This window comes from Pristis pectinata, chromosome 1, assembly GCF_009764475.1.
Source record: "Pristis pectinata isolate sPriPec2 chromosome 1, sPriPec2.1.pri, whole genome shotgun sequence".
NCBI lineage: Eukaryota > Metazoa > Chordata > Chondrichthyes > Rhinopristiformes > Pristidae > Pristis > Pristis pectinata.
In genome coordinates, this window is record NC_067405.1 from 60382426 (window position 1) to 60401785 (window position 19360).

At 38.3% G+C, this 19360-nt stretch overlaps 1 protein-coding gene across 1 annotated transcript; it reads right to left on the reverse strand.

Annotated features, from left to right (window-relative positions):
* Positions 1-176: 176 nt before the first annotated feature.
* Positions 177-18080, reverse strand: LOC127578217 (cyclin-dependent kinase 2-like). Its single transcript, XM_052029957.1, is given in 6 exon segments — positions 177-281; positions 3306-3509; positions 11168-11338; positions 12912-13006; positions 13009-13031; positions 17853-18080. Coding segments are annotated over 6 exon segments (714 nt in total). The 5' UTR covers positions 17969-18080.
* Positions 18081-19360: the final 1280 nt, after the last annotated feature.

Here is a 19360-nt window from a genome sequence, read left to right on the forward strand (position 1 = left end):
TTCATTGCCTTCAGAGTTTATGATCGATTTTTATTAAATCCAGACACTTGACAAAATACGAGTGCAATTTTCATTTTCTGATAAATAGCATAATTGCTAGGAAAATAATGCATTAAAATGATTTTTTAAAGCAAGAAAACGAAGATGTTTCCTTTATTTTCCAAATGAAGATCACTCTACAGCTGTAAATGTGGCAGCTGAATGGTCACGTCACGGAAAAATCGATGACTTATTGCAACTTTTGCAGAAATCCTCTTGTTAGGATCATATTGGAGCATTTGCTATAAATAAAAATAAGGAAATGTTTCATAACCTATTTCCCAGATCTGTCACTAAAAGGTAACAGGAACATTTTTAGTACTTTAATAAAAAACTTTGTGCTAATTAAAAATTTTTAACCAGCATATACTGTAATACATCTCCAAACATCTGACTGTCACCCAAATATATAATAAATAAATGAATGTTTATGATAAACATTTAACAACACAATGTAACTGCTTAGAATTTCAAATGCATAGCACTATTTTTTCAGCCCAATGCATCTGAAAATCAGTTACTTATCAGTCATATTACACCACCCTGGAAATTCAACCAGGCACCTTGTGATTTATTCTTGTTTACTTGACACAATATCCATGTCAATTGGACAAAGGGTGAGGTAATTTCTTGTGAAATGCTCCTTTAGATCATTGTCTAGGAAATTAAGTATATTGAAAAGCTAAAAAAGGCTACAGGTGCTGGAAATCTGAAATAAAAACAAAAGGCTAGAGATCAGGCAGCATCTGCAGAGAAGGAAACAGAATTAACATTTCAGGTTGATGATCTTTCATCAGAACCCTTCTTTATGAGCATTTCTGTTTTTAAGAGCACTCCTGGAATAATTTTGTTTCAAAGCATTACTGTGAAGGGAATCTGTTGAAGCAGATATTAGGACAAGAGCTTTGTTTTGTATACTTAGCAGCTTTTCAAAGACCTTCGACTGCTGCCCCTTGCCAGCCGCACTCAACTCAAGACCCTGATCTCTGAGTAGCCAAGCCATTTTGCTCCCCTGATCCTAACAAAACCACAACTCCAGCATTTGTCATTACAAAAACTCTGATCTCAAAAACCATAGAACTATACAGCACAAAACAGGCCCTTCAGCCCACACAAGACTTCCTTCACCTCACACAAGACTTCCTTCACCTATGATCCAGATCACTGAACACCCCCCCTCTCCCCACCCCACAAGACTTTTACCTCCATGCCACCAGTAATCCTCCACCGATATGGTGCTAATCTCTGGACACACCATCAATACCACCCCCACGAGACCTAATTGGGGCTCAGTTACAAGTAGTCTCCCCATTAAACCCAGGTCCTGTCTCACCATACTTCACATGTTTCACGGTGTCCAAAGGAAAGTGTTCAATGGGCAACCAGAAGCCTCAATTTTGCAGTTCTAGGACCATAATCAAAAGGATCTTGATCCTATCAATGATCCTTTAGCATGCTTTTAATACAACAGATCAATTTTAGGCTAGATCAGTGTAGAGTAATGGAGTCATACATGGAAACAAGCCCTTCAGCCTATCAAGTCTGTGCCAAATTCTATTTCATTCTTCCCACATTTTCAAAAACTCCACGTTTCTACCACTCACCTACATGTTTGGGGCAATTCAGAGTGGCCAATTAATTAACCAACCTGCATGTCTCTGGGATGTGGGAGGAAACCAGACCATCAGGAGGAAATCCAGGCAGTCACAGGGAGAATGTGCAAACTCCACAAAGATAACGCCAGGGTAGGATTGAACCCATTGTAGATTGAGGCAGCAGCTCTATGAGGTATGCCACTATGCAGAGAGAGAGAAAGTCACCTCCATGAGGGAATAAACAAATGCTGATTGGGTGACTTGAGAAACAGCTGCATTCAGTCCACAGGGTGACCCTATGCTTCCATCCCATTCCCACTTTGTTCTAATGAGGCCCAAAGTAAACTTGAGGAACAGCACCTGGTGGGGACCTGATACAAATATACAAAATTATGAGAGGTATAAATATGGTTAACAGTAGGAAATTTTTCCCATAGCGGAGGCATCTAAAAAATGGAGGGCATTGGTTTAGGGTTATGAGGTTTGGAGGGGACCTGATGAAGAGCTATTTCACCCAGAGTGTGGTTGGAATCTGGAATGCACTTACCTAAGTGAGTGGTGAAGGCAAGTACATTTATGATGTATCTAAATGAGCACTTGAATTGCAAATGCATAAAGGGCTATGGACCAAGTGCTGGTAAATGGTACTCGATGGCCAGTATGGGCATGATGGGCCAAAAGGCTGTTTCTGTGCTGCATTACTCTATGAGCACCTCATCTTCTGTCTGGGCAAAAAGCAACTTTTTAAACTCAAAACCAAACTCAAATTCAACAATTTTGCTTTCTCTATTTGTTTCAGAATGAGGCTTAAGTGCTAGGGAACTGCTGCAACAGTCCGGTATGTTAGTGGATAATTGTCAACATATGTGGAACTTTCAAGCATGTGTTGACATCTGCAAAAAATCCCAAATTAGCTGCTGCTTATGGAGGGAAATGTTGATGATTCCCTGCAAAATCTGGCCCATCATTTTGAATGCCTTAGTAGGATCTGCTTTTAATCTTCTGAAGTTTCTTATCCTGGTGTCATTTTAATGAATTTCTTCTTTGCACTTTTTATGCATGGACATTCCTTAGGTACCCATTAAATGTATACGATATTCTAACTGCAACAAAACTACTGAAGTAAAGCAGTTCAAATCACATCTTTTCATTTGCACTCTACTGAGATGATTTTAATTACTGTATGTGATGGTGTAAAACAGGCTAACCTCCCTCATTTCTTTTATCCTATGATTCATTATCACTCCTGCCATTTTACACCAATGGTTCGAAGTCTAAATTGTCCTCTGTAATTATTATCATCATCATTTATCATTGCTTTTTCTTAACAAGTTTATAAACTTTTAAATATATATCAGAACATCCAAATGTCTCTGGTGTTCTATTTCATTTCAAAGTTTTAAAAGGGAGCACTTCTATAATTTATTAAAGTGACGATGAAAATAAGAGCGACATGATTCAAACTGAATGTGATTCAAACCCAATAAACGAGACCCTTACCCCAACACTTCAGACAACTGAGTCAACCTGCTATAAAAACATCATGATTTTGGAGAGACAGTAACAATAAACCAGTATAAACTCATCCCTTAAACGATGGCACTTGAATGTGGTACAACTTTACAAATATTCCTATTTAAAGTTAATGATTTATTCATAAGTTCTACCAACCATCAGCAGATCTTTGCCATCTATGTCCAGACTGGGTAGTATCTTGTTGAAATCCTGTCTGCTCCACCGCGGAAAGTTTGCTTTGAAATCAGGTAGTTGAGTAACCCCAGGCCACACAGACTCATTTGGTGTGCCAAGTGTGCGGAAAATCCTGAAAAGCTGGTCAATCTCAGAATCTCCAGGAAACAAAGGTTTTCTTGTAACCTATAATTGAAAGAAAAATTCAGGTGAAGTATACAGTTGACTGTTAAAGGGCATATTTTTATGAAATTATAACGAATATTTTCTCTTCCTCTACTGAAAATGATGATTTATATTGGTATATAGTTCCAAAGGTTCCAACTGATCATTCTTCATGAGTGTGAATAGATTGTTAGTACATTAATAAAACATTATATCCATGCCCAGATCTGTCTCCACAATATACATTAAGCATTTTGTTAGTGATTGTTGCTAGATTATTATCATGTAGATGAACCCCTCCTTTTCCTGCTCCCTTTCTAATTTAGAGATGCTAATAGTATCCCAATCGAAGTTGCAATTCAAATTAGCCAACGCAGCAAAAAGCAAGAATTACACTTGGCTTTATCTGTGTGAATTAATACCACAAGGCAATGCATTTGGATACTGAGCCACTAGGAAGTTCTAAAATAATTATTTTTATTGTCAAAGATATACAATGACTATATGAAAATCTAATTAAAAGAAACTTACAGGGAATAACAAAAGAAAGTACTAATTTAGTAGGGGCACAAGTAGAATCTAGGCAACGAAGGCAGATGCATGGGCAGGTTATAGAACAGGCACATGCTCGCTGAATAGCAAATTATGCTTGAAAGGCTAAACAGCATATCCCCTTACCTGTAATTTACATTGACCATGCAGTCTGGGAATATTTATACTACTATCTATATTTTCTTGTGTTCTAACTAAAATATATTACATATTTGACTTAAGGTTGGTACCTTCGGTCACACTTTTAACAAGTATATAAAAACACAAAATATAAAAAGATAGTAAAAGTTTTTATAATTATATAAAGCAGAAAAGGGTGGCTAAAGTGAACGTAGGTCCCTTGGAAGATGAGAAGGGGGAATTAATATTGGGTAATGTGGAAATGGCCAAGGCCTTGAATGACTATTTTCTGTCAGTCTTCATGGTAGTAGTCACGTCTAATATGCCAAAGAGAGATGTTATGGATGCTTTGGGACGTGAGAACCTTGATACAATCACTGTCACTAAAGAGGCAGCGATGAGCAAACCAGTGGACCTAAAGGTAGACGAGTCCCCTGGTCCTGATGGGATGCATCCCAGGGAACTGAAAGAAATGGCGGAAGTTATAGTAGAGGCGTTTATGATAATTTACCAAAATTCTCCAGACTCTGGGCAGGTCCCAGTGGAAGAGAAGACAGCGAATGTCACACCACTGTTTAAAAAAGGATGTAGGCAAAAGGCAGGTAACTTAACGTCTGTAGTCGGAAAAATGCTTGAAGCTATCATTCAGGAAGAAATAGCGAGACAGCTGGATAGAAGTGGTTCAATCACGCAGACACAGCATGGATTCAGGAAGGGCAGGTCCTGTTTGACAAACTTACTGGAGTTCTGCAGAGAGATATAGATAGGTTAAGTGACTGGGCAAGGGTCTGGCAGATAGAGTACAACATTGGTAAATGTGAGCTCATTCATTTTGGAAGGAAAAATAGAAGATCAAATTATTATTTAAATTGTGAAAGATTGCAGCATGCTGTTGTGCAGAGGGCCTTGGGAGTGCTAGTGCATGAATTGCAAAAGGTTGGTTTGCAGGTGCAACAGGTTATCAAGAAGGCAAATGGAATCACAAGATCACAAGACAAGGGAGCAGAAGCAGGCCATTCAGCCCATCGAGTCTGCTCCAAGGAAAAGGGAAAAAAAGAAATGAGAAATGAGGAACGTTGGCCTTCATTGCTAGAGGAAACGAAATAAAGAGCAGGGAGGTTATGCTGCAACTGTACAGGGTACTGGTGAGGCTGCACCCAGAGTACTGCGTGCAGTTCTGGTCTCCTTACTTGAGGAAAGATATACTGGCTTTGGAGGCGGTGCAGAGAAGGTTCACCAGGTTGATTCCAGAGATGAGGGGGTTAGCCTATGAGTAGCAATTGAGTCACCTGCGACTATACTCGCTGGAATTCAGAAGAATGAGAGGGAATCTTATAGAAATATATAAAATTATGAAAGGAATATATAGGATGAGGCAGGAAGGTTGTTTCCACTGGGAGGTGAGACTAGAACTAGGGGACATAGGCTCAAGATTCAAGGGAGTAGATTTAGGACAGAGATGAGGAGAAACTGCTTTTCCCAGAGAGTAGTGAATGTGTGGAATTTTCTGCGCTGGAAAGCAGTAAAGACTACCTTATTAAATCTATTTAAGACACAGTTAGATAGATTTTTGCATAGTAGGGAAATTAAGGGTCATGGGGAAAAGGCAGGTAGGTGGATCTGAGTCCACAGCCAGATCAACCATGATCTTATTGAATGGCAGAGGGGGCTCGACGGGCTGGATGGCCTACTCCTGCTCCTATTTCTTATGTAACTTTCAACAAATCCTCAAATTATCTACATATATTCTGGCAGGGAAGAGACTGTATACCTTCTGATCCAACAAAACTCAATGGTATTTCTTAATCATTTATACTCTCCCATGGGTTTAGAAATACAACAGTCCCTGGATTACATAAGGGTTCCATTCCTGAGAACCGTCTCTAAGCCAATTTCTCATGTCAGAATCATCCATTTTCTATAGATAGTCATATCATGTCACTCTACATATACTTGCTATAATTCTTTCATTTCATCAAATGTTCATCCTAACGCTACCCATAATTAAACAACTAATAATTTTTAAAAATATATTCTGTATTGAGTCATTAATAAATACCACAAAACATTGTTATTATTATTACTATCTTGAAAAAATTATCTTAAAAATGTATGGGAGCATTTGTGTAAAGTCAGATTTCCTTATGTCAGGTCATCTGTAACCCGGGGAGCCCCTGTATACGACCCAGACAATAAAGTAGGTGAAGCCGTGCTGTGTGAAAAGGGGAAAGAAGCATGCAATAGACTTGGAGGAGAGAGATATCCGGAATAAAAAAAAGCATGTTTTAATTGGTTCCTTTAAGTCTGTGTATATTTAATTCATTTTGAGGATCTAAGTATCCCTAGCAAACACAACATGAATTGCCCATTCCTAATTACTCTTTATAAGATTTTGGTAAGTTACCTTCTTGCATCATTTTAGCACGTCATAAAGGTAATGGAAACGTGACGCTAAGTTGGAGTTCCAGGAGTCCAACAAAGACAAGGCAATTGTAACAAATGCTGAATTCAGGATGGAGTGGGAAGGTAACGTGGGAATGAAAGTTTTTCCATGGGCTGCTGCCTTTTTGGATAGCAGAGGTTATAGGCAATGGAAGTGCTGTTGAGGAACCTTTGGTAAGAGTCTGCAATGTATATTATGAAATGTACAGGCTGTAGCCAGTGTGGAATTATGGGGAGATAGATTGCTTAAGGTGGTAGAAGAGTTGACAATCCAATGGGTTGTTTTGTGTTAAATCATGTTGAGCTTTTTAAAGAACCTAGGAAACATAACTGTAGCAAGAGTAGGTCACCTTGACTCCTCAAGCCTTCCTTGCCATTCACACTGTGATATGGCTAATCTGCCCCAAGCCTCATTTCCTCATCTGTGTTCCCCAGAGCCTTTCAAAAAATGTACCTACTTCCTCTTGAGATACCCCCAATGATCTAGCCTCCACAACTGTCTGGAGTAGAGAATTCCAGAGATTCACCACCCTCCTGAGAAATTCCTGCACACCTCAGTGTTAGTTGACTGCCCCCTCATCTTGTAACTGTGCCCCCTCGTTCAAGATTCTCCCACTAGAGGAAATATCTTGACATCCACCCTGTCATGCCCCTTAAGGATCTTATGTTTCAATAAGATCATCCCACATTCTCCTAAACTCCAAAAAAGAATTTCTTTAGCCACTTGTGAAAGGACAACCCTCTCTTTCCAGGAATTAGAACTAATGTTTTCGGAGCTGTAGCCATTGAAATAAAGGAAATTATTCAATCATCTGCCAAATTTGTGCCTTACAGTTATTTTAGGGAGACTAGAGAGACATGAGGAGCCAGATGAACCACTTGTCATGGAGTATCCAGCCTCTGACTTGCCCATGTAATCAAAGAATTTATGAGGCTGATCCTTTTCTGTTTCCAGCTAATGTTTATGCTGATGGTGTAGAGTTTGACAAGGGTAATACAAATGATTGTCAAGGGGAGGTGGTTAGATTCTCTATTGTTGGAGATGGTCTTTGCCAAGCATTGCAAGGTGCTCTGCCTGTATGTTGTCCAAATATCAGTTGCAGGTTTGAATTTCTGCACTACCTGAGGAATTTCAAAGGGAACTGAACAACTCAAACATCATCAAGTACTTCCATTTTTGACTTTATGATGGTGGACATGTTAATGATGGAACAGTTGAAAATAGTTGCAGTAAGAATGCTTCCATAAGGAACTTCTTTAGTGATTCCCTGGACTGAGGTAACATGACCTCCAACAACCACAACCATCTTCCTTTGTGATATGTATGACTCCAGCCAGGGTAGAGATTTCCTCATTATATCCATTGACTTCAGTTCCATTAGGACTACTTTGTGCCACACTCTGTCGAATGACACCTTGATGTAAAGAACAATTGCCCTCACTTCACTTGTACAGTTCAGCTCTTTTATCTGTTGTATGCGCCAAACAATGATGAGAAACAAGTAAAAGAATTTTGCAACAAATTGTGAAAGAAGTATTCTATTATTTGGCTAAATACTAATAATCATAGATCTTGAGAAACTGTGCATGGTTCACGTGCTCAGATTATAGTTTCACGGCTCTTGAGAAAATACCAAGTCCAGGGCAAACTTTGGAAGATACTGAGATTTTACAATCAAACTTTCTGAAAGGTATTGAAAGTAACAAGAAAATTTGGTGCACATAGTATTTAACAGGTTATTATGAAACATGCAATTTCTTGAATTTGGATTTGCTTAAAACCTTATTTGGGCAGCAGCATTTCAGTTATTGAAAAAATTAGGCAATATGTTTCTCATTAAGCAATTTGAGTAATTTAATTGGTCTAGTAAGAAAGTGACAGTAAAATCTTACTAAACTGAGATGTAACATGTTAACATTTGGGATTTCCGTTAGTAAAGAAGGACACAGAGAATGAGTTGGATGTATACAGTTGCTATAAATCGTAAACAAAACCTTTGGCGGATATGTAAATAGAAATTCAGCTGTCATACATTGTCAATTTTTTGCAATGTTTGCAGCTTGCCTCAAGATTTTGTATAAAATAATAATCTGAACATGTTTGTAAAGCATAAAATTATAAAACAAATATAAGTTGTAAATGAATTGTATATCTAGGATAAATACCATTTCTGCAAAAATGCATCCAATGCTCCAAACATCCACTGCTGTTGAGTAAAATTTACATCCCATTAAAATTTCTGGTGCTCTATACCACAAGGTTACAACCTAAAATGAAAATAAGAATATAAAATAAATATTTTAGTAATAATCATTTTGGAACCAAATCTCCCAAATCATCTCAACATAAAAATGTTATATGTTTACATGAGTGATCAGGCTTTATTACAAGAGCAAAAACCATCGACAAATTTCAGTCATAATTTATAGGTGTCATTACTTTAGGCAAAAGTGGTTGGAATATGAAGCCTAATATTCAATTTAGATAAATACAATCATGTAGCCTACCTTTGTATTAACATACTGTTTTCTCCAGGATAGTCAAGATTGTTCTTGAACTGGTATTATTTACCTCCATTTATGATAATTAGTGCTGATTAAACTGGTTTAAGTTTCAGTGGTTCAAAAATTTCAGTAACAAAAAGATGGATTCTCCTATTATTTTGATTTATTACTTCATAAGAAAAATACATTTTCTTCATTTCTGAAGCTGTGCTTCCATTTGCTATGATTAAACAAAGCCACATTCCATTCTATTGAACACATGGTATCATACACCAAGACTTGTGAATTCCTGGTGATGGCAGATAACATATCGCTTTCTCGGCTTCATACAATTTTTTCTTTCCTTTTTAGTGTTAATTCAGGCTGAAAATGCTCTCTGGGTTTGTTTCAGGAAGCATTACGGCTGACTTTGCCCTAGTATCCATAGAGGTGAAATATCTTAAAAGTGTCGCTGACCAGTGATCATGAATGGAAAGTGTGGCCACTTTTTCTCCTCCTCAGGTCAGTGATGCTAAAACCAATTCTAAACTTTTTCTCTTCAATAGGTTGATGGCATGTAGTATTATGCTGGCTGAGATTAATTGATTTAACAGAGGCAAGTGATCTAAAGCCATTTTGTTCTGTATGGATCAATGCCTCACCAGGTAATGAGATTATCTCCTGAGCTATTGCAAGGGTCAATACCAAAGATAGACATTTAATCAATTTGTTCTTTTAGCAATTAACTATTAAGTATCTTTATTACTTAATAATGAATTTATTCAGTTATAATGGAAGTTTCAATTGTCAGCTGCTCTCAACAGGGAGCCACAGTCAAAGTGGGAGCTGGTCGGAAATATGGTTGCCACACTGGTGCTAATTTTTTGTCCTGGGCTTAGTTCCTGCTGGAAGTATAAGATTGGTGAGAATTCTGAAAATCTCATTAGCAGATCCAATGGACAGCATCACAACTGACTTTCACCCTTGAAGCTGAAGTTCTGGACTTCCATAGATGCACTGCCGAAGTGCAAGTCCTAAGTTTTATTGACAGAATCAGAAGGTCAAATGCATTGATTTGTTTGTTGCTGGGATCAAATGGGTAATACCCAGTCTTGTTGGATCCCCAGCATTACAAGGAAATGTCTCAATAAACCTGGTGCAAATTTACAGATCCAACTAATTTCAATGAGGATTGTAGGGAAAAAATATAGGAGGCTAAAGGAAGTTATTTTTAAAAATTTCTTTGCTTTATTATCTCTAAATATTTCCGAATGTTAGGGGCAGATAAAAGCTATCAGCACCAACAGCAACCTGTTGTCAAAGGCTGTCACAGGTGTTTTGGGGGAGATGGCTTTCTCACTGCAATGCCAAATTCCCAGCAACTGCCCATACCATCCTGCTGCATTCTAGGGTGCTAAGGGCTAGTGAGATAGGTTGAGCTAAGTGCCGCATGTGTGAACAGTAGATGACAATTCCAGGCAGGGTTCAAATCAGCAAACTCTGGACCATTATTCTTTTCGAAGCTGAATTTTCGAATAGCTTTATTTTCATCCTAAATTTTCTTGTCTTAAAATAAATAGATGAAGTTGATTTTTAAAACAGCACAATTTTATTGGCCTAAAAGTCATTCCTGAAATGCTTCTGCTTCTCTTCGTCTAAACTGTTCATCTCTATTGCTCCAATTGTATTCAGCAGGTGTATTGCAAATTGTAAAACACATATGTTAGGGGTGGGGGGGTGGATATGGGGAAGCACTGCACACAACATACTTTGCTAGAGTGCAAAAAAATTACATCTCTTTTTAACATTAGTCTTTACCTTGTTTATCAGAGAAATGGTGAGAATTCACTAGAAATTAAAAATGGTATTAATAAGTATCTGCTTTCTTCTTAAGGCATCCTATCATCTTTTTGTATAAAACAATGCTTTCTGTTTTTAGAACATTCACATTTATTGAATAAGCAACCGTTTTAAAGTAAGTCTCTTGTAAGCAGGGGCTAAATCATTAAAAAGGGAATAAAAAGGAGTACCTAAATATTAATCTTCTGAAGCATTTCCAAAATTGCATAAATCTTTACTACCTCATGAGTATATGTGCGCACAGGAACTCCAAAAGCCCTTGCCAATCCAAAATCTGCCAACTTGATTGCACCACCGTCATTAATGAGCAAGTTTTGTGGTTTCAGATCTCGATGAAGAACTCTGTGAGAGTGACAGAATGCGACACCTTGAAGCAGCTGGAATAGATAACTCTGCCAAAAGAGATGTTTCATTATATGAACATCTTGCATCCAAGAATAAACAATTCAGACATCTACTGCAAGCAAATTTCCATATTTCTATCAAGCAACACTACCATTGCATATAAAAATCCACACAAATACTGTGGTACAAAATGAAGATAACATGTATACACCAATGGCTCTAAGGTAAACCTCTCCCTACAGACCTGCATGTCTTATTTATCAGATGACTCTACTTATATAAATTAGAGTGCTCTCTCCTCCACAGAGGAAAAGTAACTTCAAGATGTTCCAGTCCCATGGCCAAATGGATTGTTGTTATGGGCATTGTTAATTCCTCAAAAATTAGATGGCCTTGGTTAGGTGGAAATATATATCCCACCTTGGATTTAACAGGGTGCATGCAACTAAGTTGCTCCCTGGAGACTGGTGGTTCATTAAATATTTTAACAGTGCTCTGTGTCTCAGATTTATCTACTTTTCTGGCTGGCCAGGTCTCCTGGGATTTGGGAAACTCAGCAGTTAAAGGTTCATGAGGACTTGGAATTATGTAATTTTCTTGGCATATGTAATTTTCTTGGAATACTGCGAGTGAGGACGACAGTGGTATTCACACCTAGCCCCCAAGCAAATTCATTTCCACTCCACATAGCCCAAAGCACCAACTCCTCAGTGCCTTCCCTCAACAGTTCCCTCCTCCCAATCCCTGCCCTACTGCTGCAACTTCTCTGGCCAATCATCCAAGCTACATTGTATCTTCTTTCCTTTGATCTCTCTCCGTGTAGCAGAAAACTTAAAAGATCCTGTGTTTCAGCCTCTTCTGAGTATTCCCTACGAAAACCCATTAATCAGGCAACCTTCAAGATGGTGGATCTGCTAAAATAATTCATGCATGCTGTGGAATTAAATCTCCAGAACTGCAGCCCTTAACCCATACCCCCCGCCCCCCTGCAATCTGCTTGGAAATCCTCTCCAATGTCCAGAGCCCCTATGGATAGTCTTTTGAGGAAAGATGCTTTCAATAATAAAGGATCAATAAGTTTGAACCAAGGCAGAAAGTCGTCAGAGGTGAAAAGCAAAGAAAACAGCATTAGATTAAAAAAAACTGAAAGTTATTTCATCAGAATACATAGTTATAAAACCAAGTACTCAAATAGACAGGCCATTGCACAATAATGTTCATTATGCTAATCACATCTAGTTCAGAAAAGATTTCAACCTGCAAGAAGAGTCCTATTGGGTTAACCTGAAAAGCAAAGTCAGTATTCCTTTGTTTTCAAATGTTTACCATTTAAACATAATGATGTTTTAAAATGCAATGTCAGAGGACATTATTATTTAGGTCCATTCTCATTATTTCCTACATGTCAAGTTCCAAATTATGTCTCCTAACACATCTAGAAAAAGGTCAACTGCTTGTCATCCCTAAATAAAAAGGACCAGCCTGGAATCACTGAAGCTGAGAAAGGCCCTCAATTGTTTTTGTGTTTGTGTGTGTGTGGGGGTGGGGTGGTGGTGGTGGTGGAGGTTGTGGTAGATTATGGAAACATAATAATTGAAAAGTGACTAAATTCTTAATTACCTTGACTAGTTGCAAAGGGAGTCCTGTCGGCGGAGCAGAGTCCATATATTTCTTCAGATCTTGATTGAGAAATTCAAACACCAAATACAATTTCTTTCACTGTGGATAACATCTAGCAGTCTAGGATAAATGTACACATATTACTCATGACTACTTTGATGGGGGTCATTGCAATATCCTACTAACTGTGAAATGGAACTTAAATACCTGAAGTTATCACATATTCAGCCTCAAAAATTAAGGTCTGGATTACAATAGTCGTGTGCAGAAAGAGAGATCTCCTCACTTCAAGATCAACCAGCCTCCTCATGAGCCCGTAACCTCCTACAGTCACATGTACTGATAAATTTAAAGCTGCAGTACTTCAACATATTTTTAATTAAAACTGAAGTGTTATTGAATACAATTGGTGAAGGCTTCAAAATTCAAGAATCAAGTGTATAGGAAATATTCTCACATGGTCAATATCCCTGTGGTGTACAAAATGGGTTCTGGTTGGCATTTCTTCAACAAGTTTGAACTACTGCATTGTAGGAAGAATGGAAAAGTAGGCGTAAGAAGGAATTGTCATAAGGAATTGAGGACAGCACAGTGGCACAGCTAGGTAGAGCCGCTGGCTCACAGTGCCAGAGAGACCCAGATTTAATCCTGACCTTGGGTGCTGTCTGTATGGAGTTTGCATGTGCTCCATGTGACTGAGTGGGTTTCCTCTGGGTGCTCTAGTGTCCTCCCACATCTCAAAAGATGTGCGAGTCAGTAGGTTAATTGGCCACTGTAAATTGTCGGTAGTGTGTGGGTGAGTGGTAGAATCTGGGGGGATGGTGTTGATGGAATATGGAGAAAATGGGATTAATATGAATAGGTGTTTGATGGTTGGCCCAGACTTGGTGGCCAAAGGACCCGTTTCCCGTGCTGTATCTCTCTATAATTCTAATGTTAAGTGCGTGAGACAAAAGAATGAATCTCGATTTAAATACAGTGAAAATGTAGGTGGTTAAAAAGAACATACGTGAGCTTTGAAAGAACAAAGGAAGCAAGTTCAGGCAAATAATGACTCAAGCCAAAGCCAGGAATTAAAGGAGCCAAGAAAAGTTGAGAGAAAGGGAGTTTGAATATGAAAGAAGAACAATATGAGGCACAAATTCTTGTTCTTCTTTTGCGTTAGGCGTCTTCCAGTAAGTAGCCAAATGGTTTTGATAACTTCCACTATAAAGAAATTTAAAGCTTCAAGGAAAAAAAATGTTTGGCAGAAAAAGTTGCCTCAAATTACAGCATGTATAAAATAGAGCATTTCTACTTTATTGATGACTATATCTACAAGATCTTTATGAATGCTTATTGGTCCTTAAGTACTACTTTCAAACCCAGCTAGCAATACTTGCCTGTTCCCGAGTGGTGGGTATGTTAAATATCTATTTCCTTCTGATGTTCAAAGAGCAGCAATTTGTTAATTAAGGATGATTCAAAACTAAGCAATTCTATGAAGCACCCAACAATCATTTACTTAAGCTGTACGATAATTAAAATCATAATAAATGAACATTCTGTTTATCTTTTTTTCTGTTTATACTTCAACAGAGTATTTCTCCACCAATCAAAATAGTTTTTATTACCTCACAATATTTTGATGATTCAATTCTTTTAATAATGATATTTCTCGAATAGCAGTACTTGGCACTCCTTCCATTTCCCTATATTTTGAAAATAATATATTTTAAAATTTAAATACGTTATTTAACTTTCACACATTGGTCTTAAGGCATTAACTTTTCTTTCCCTTCTTCCCTTTAAATTCTATCTTCAGGACTTTCCCACTGAATTCTCCAAATATCAAACACAAAAGAACAGCCTTAAGAACCTGGAGATCCAAAACTGCACTCTAGTGGCAGAACCAGTTTTAATTACATCTTGACAACACTGGAAAGATGATGTGTAATAATTTATAATGGTTGACATAAGTATTACTCAAAGTTCTCAGATTTTTGTATGTTTATAAAAATTGTATACTCTAAACAGAAATAAAATCATGTTAGTCTTTTACAATACATATTTCTAAAAACTAAACATGTAACTTTATATCTCCACACTTCAATATTAGGTAAAGAATTTGAATAGAATATTTTAAACGTCAGAATCAGAAAATGATACATTAAGTGCAAATATTTAAAAGGTACAAAATATATCACTCAGAATTACTTGTGGATGTTATTTATGCATGCTGATTGCAGCAAATACATGGAATACTTTATATTTATATAAAATATAATCAAATTCTTTACTTTGCATAGAACAATGCTAAAACAATGAAATAAAATCAAGCAACCTGCCGACAAAAAAATTCCCATCACTTCTTCAGCTCCTACCAATCTACTCATTAGAACAGTTATCAGGAGTAAATGACAGAAGGAATTCTGCTTCTAGAGAGGGTTCTTCTCCTCCAAGATGTACTAATTAACCAAAAATAGTTGTTCAGTTATCAATACCAAGCTGAACTACTGTGGGCCTGTTTATCTTCAATACAGATATCAGATCCCTTAATCTGCCATACAGGGATAATTTAGTTCCAAAATGGATGTCTCCTAATTCATTACAAAACTATCAACTGTGATTTCCAACTAAGCCTGTTAGTTGGTATTGAGGTCACAACAGCTATTGGTTTCTCTGCAAACCCACTATGCTAGACATCAAAAAATGTATAAGTCAACATGTCTTCTCATACCCAGTTTTTCAGGAGTATATTTTAGAACCAAAGAGGTAAGATATCAATTATATGACAGATTGCCTTTTGTTTGGGGATAGGACTTACATGGTACAGCTTGTGATGTACCAATGACCTTCATGCTCTGGTTAAAGTTGAAAGGTATATACAATATACTTCTGTGATCATGTGGTAAAGTATCTAATGGGCCAAATGACTTGCTGCAGCAAGAGGTTATTAGTTAGACCTCAACCTGTATTCTTCATCTCAAAGATTTTCTGCAACATAAATAGTTAGAAATGTAAACTGACAACAACGTGGCAAGGGCAACAGAGTATCTGGGACTTTAGCAAACAGCAGGATCAACAGAATACCCCCATAGGAAAACAAGGACTATAAAAGAGAGAAACAAAAAAGGCTGATGAATTAAGAATCAAATCAGCTGCCATAAAATGAAATAAAGAAGAAAATTAAGATTGTGTAAAGAGAAAATGACACAGTTTAAACTATAGAATGATAAAGCACATCAAGAAGTTATTTAGATCATCCATACCTGTCCCAGCTTCTTGGAAGAGCTATCCAATTAGTTGCACTCTCACAGTCCTATTTGATAGCATTGCAAATTTCCCCTTTCTTATTTTTAATTTTCATTTTTAAAATTACTACCGAAATTGCTTCATCTACAAATTTCACTATAGTTACACATCTAGGCTACTGACACCTCCAAAATCCTTGACCTCTACTGGCAGGTGCATGGGAATGCATTGGAATAGGCTGAGGATTACCATTGGTCAAAAACTCACTGGACGAGCCACAGAAATACAATGGGCAGAGGCTGAGTAACCTGCAGCTACCAGAATCCCAAAGCCTTTCCTGCAAAGCCCAAGTCAGGAATGTGATAGGGTGCTCTACTTGCTTGGATGAGTGCAGCTCCAACAAAGCAGCTTGCTTGACTGGCACTCCATCTGATACCCAAAACATTAATTCCCTCTATCACAGGTGCGCTATAGTGGTACTATCTACAAAATGGACGTTGCATAACTGGTTGGCTGACAGCACTTTTAAAACTCTTGAAATCTATCAGCAAGAAGATAAAAGGCCCGAGGCGTACCATCGCCTGCCTCCCCTCCAAACTGCACTCACTGAGCTGTTAAATGACTGTTCCTTCATTGTAAGTGTGTCTAAATTCCACAACTTTTTACCAAAAAACACTACTCTAGGACTGTGGTGTTTCTAAGCAACTCGCCATTGTATTCTTTAGGGCATTCAGGGATGGGCTTTGTCAGTAATGCTGACTTCCTGAGAAATGACTGTTTTAAATAAACACTTTGGTGCATTTGTCTACATACAATAGTGCAAGTTACAGCTGCTCTTGCCTCCAGCAAGCAAATTCTTCACGGGTAAAGGTTACGTTGCAAGAATTTATTTTTACACTGTAATAAGTCAAAAAGTGTTTGTCCTATGCTCCATATTGCAACTTCCCTTTCAGAGGGCTCTTTTAATGCTCCCTCCACCAATAACGTTGAACACCAACTTCCAATAAGTGGTCTTAAATTAAGAGAATAACTGTTGCTTCAGCGTAACTGGAAAATAGTGATCAACTTGTTCATATTAAAACTTATTTGAAACTGGGCATCAACTGGGTACTCCTTTGCAGTTATTGCTCTGCATCTCCAACTCTAGTACTCTGCAGAATGCTAACATTGCCGTTATGATGACTGCTTTGATTACCACTGTGCTCGTTGCAAAGAATATAATGTATTTTTTTTTACATATTTTACTGGTGTAGGTTTAGTCAACAGGTACGCGTGTGAGCTGCCTGCTGGTTACCCCAGACTACTTCGGACGTCACTTCATCGATTTTAAGGTTACAACTTAAAACGGTTGCTTGACTTTCACAAATCGTCAAGCAACCAACATTTGCTGTTAGAAGTTACGTGGCCAATGTTTTATTTAAATTATAAACGTTGGGATGAAGACATAAGATCACTTTAAAAAAATTAATGGTAACTTAAAAGTTTTTTTGAACGGTATGTTGATGTCATTCTGGGAGAGGTTCTTTTGCTGCTAACAGTGCATGCATCAAGTGAAACCGTCCTGTGTAAAGGCAACTTCAGGAAGAATATGCATTGCTCCGTAATTTTTTTTCCAAATGCAAAATTTCAAAAGTTAGCATGAAGCCCGGACTGCCAGCACAGCAGTGACCTGTCACTACCCCTTGCTGGATCATGGCAGTAACTTACGCGTCCAGCCTTATTTTTTTCAGAGCCACCATCTCTCCCGTCACTTTATTCATTGCTTTATAGACCACTCCGTAGGTGCCCTCCCCGATCTTCTCCACTTTCTGGAAGTTGTCCATGGTGCCGGGCCGTGCCTACGCCTGTGGCCGCCGCGGCTCTGCTGTCGTTCACCGGCTCCCCCCGGCCGCGGGCCCGCCTTCCAGACGCTCAACTGCCCCGCCGCCGCGCGCCGCTAATCTGCTCAGAAACACCTGCACCTTCCCGCGCTTTCCCTCTGCCGCTCGCCTCTCCTATAGGCTGCCCCCTGCGACGCCAACCCCTCTGACGCAATCGCGCTCTCGCCCCTTCGCCGGATGGGGAGCTGGGGGGCGCCCGGCTCCGAGGTAAAGGGCCAGGCTTTGTAGGTTGGCGATGTATCCATCACCGGGGGCATCATATCGTCAAGCTGGCCGGATACAGTAACTATTAGGAAAGTAGGGGCGAAAATGCAAGGGTCAGCTGCTATACACCTGCCAGCAATTCCTACTAAAACAGAAATCCTCAGAATGTGCACTGAGCAACTGCAAAAGTTCTGTCAACATTTGTTTCAGTTACTTTTGATTATAAATGCTTGGGATGGAGTGCAAGAAAATAGCAAATGAAAATCAAATTGTCAGATTTCCAGCATCTACGGTTTAAAACATAAATTGCTATTAATACTCAGCAGGCCAGGTAGCATCTGTGGAAACAGGAGCAGTTAACTGTTTCGTTTTCAGTGGACGTTGCTGACTTGCTTCGTTCCAGCATTTTGTTTTTAAACCCGATGCTAGCGCTATGGTGTAGGTATCAGGTTGGAAACAGACAGCAAAAGTATGGAATAATGCACAAATAAATTTGGATTAGTATCTACATCACACAGCTTGCAGCTTTCACCAATTGGCTGTGAAATGCATTCCAACTAGGATTTCATACATGCAGAACGTTGCTTGTCTGCTCAATTTAAACATTGGTAATCATTTTTTTCTCCTGAAACATTAAAAAATCTTTGCTTTATAGTTGAAATGCACAAGTTGTTAGGGGCAGAATCACTTGGAACATTTTGACTAGTAACGAAATTTTAATGATACAACTTACAAGGAGCTCTCTAACAATAAGACCAACAACAGTCCAACAGGTCAGAAAACAAAATATGCATTAAGAATGAACAACTGCAAAGATTCTGTCAATATTTGTATTCACAAATTGATCACAAAATTTGTGAAATGGAAGCACATTGAAACATTTTAACATTAAAATCTGTCTCATTCTTTCTCAGTTGAATTCCAAACCACTCTACATACCAATAAAGGATGAAGCCAAAACATTTTACTCCTTTACTTGCAGTGTAAATAATAGCAGTTTAAGCAAAAGCAGAGTGAAAGTCCCCCCTTCTCAGGTTTTTGCTACATCAACCTGGTATCAAGCCAAAAACAAGACTCCAACTGCATTTGCAATATGGATTCACATGGTTGGCTGTGGTATAAATGTTCCCT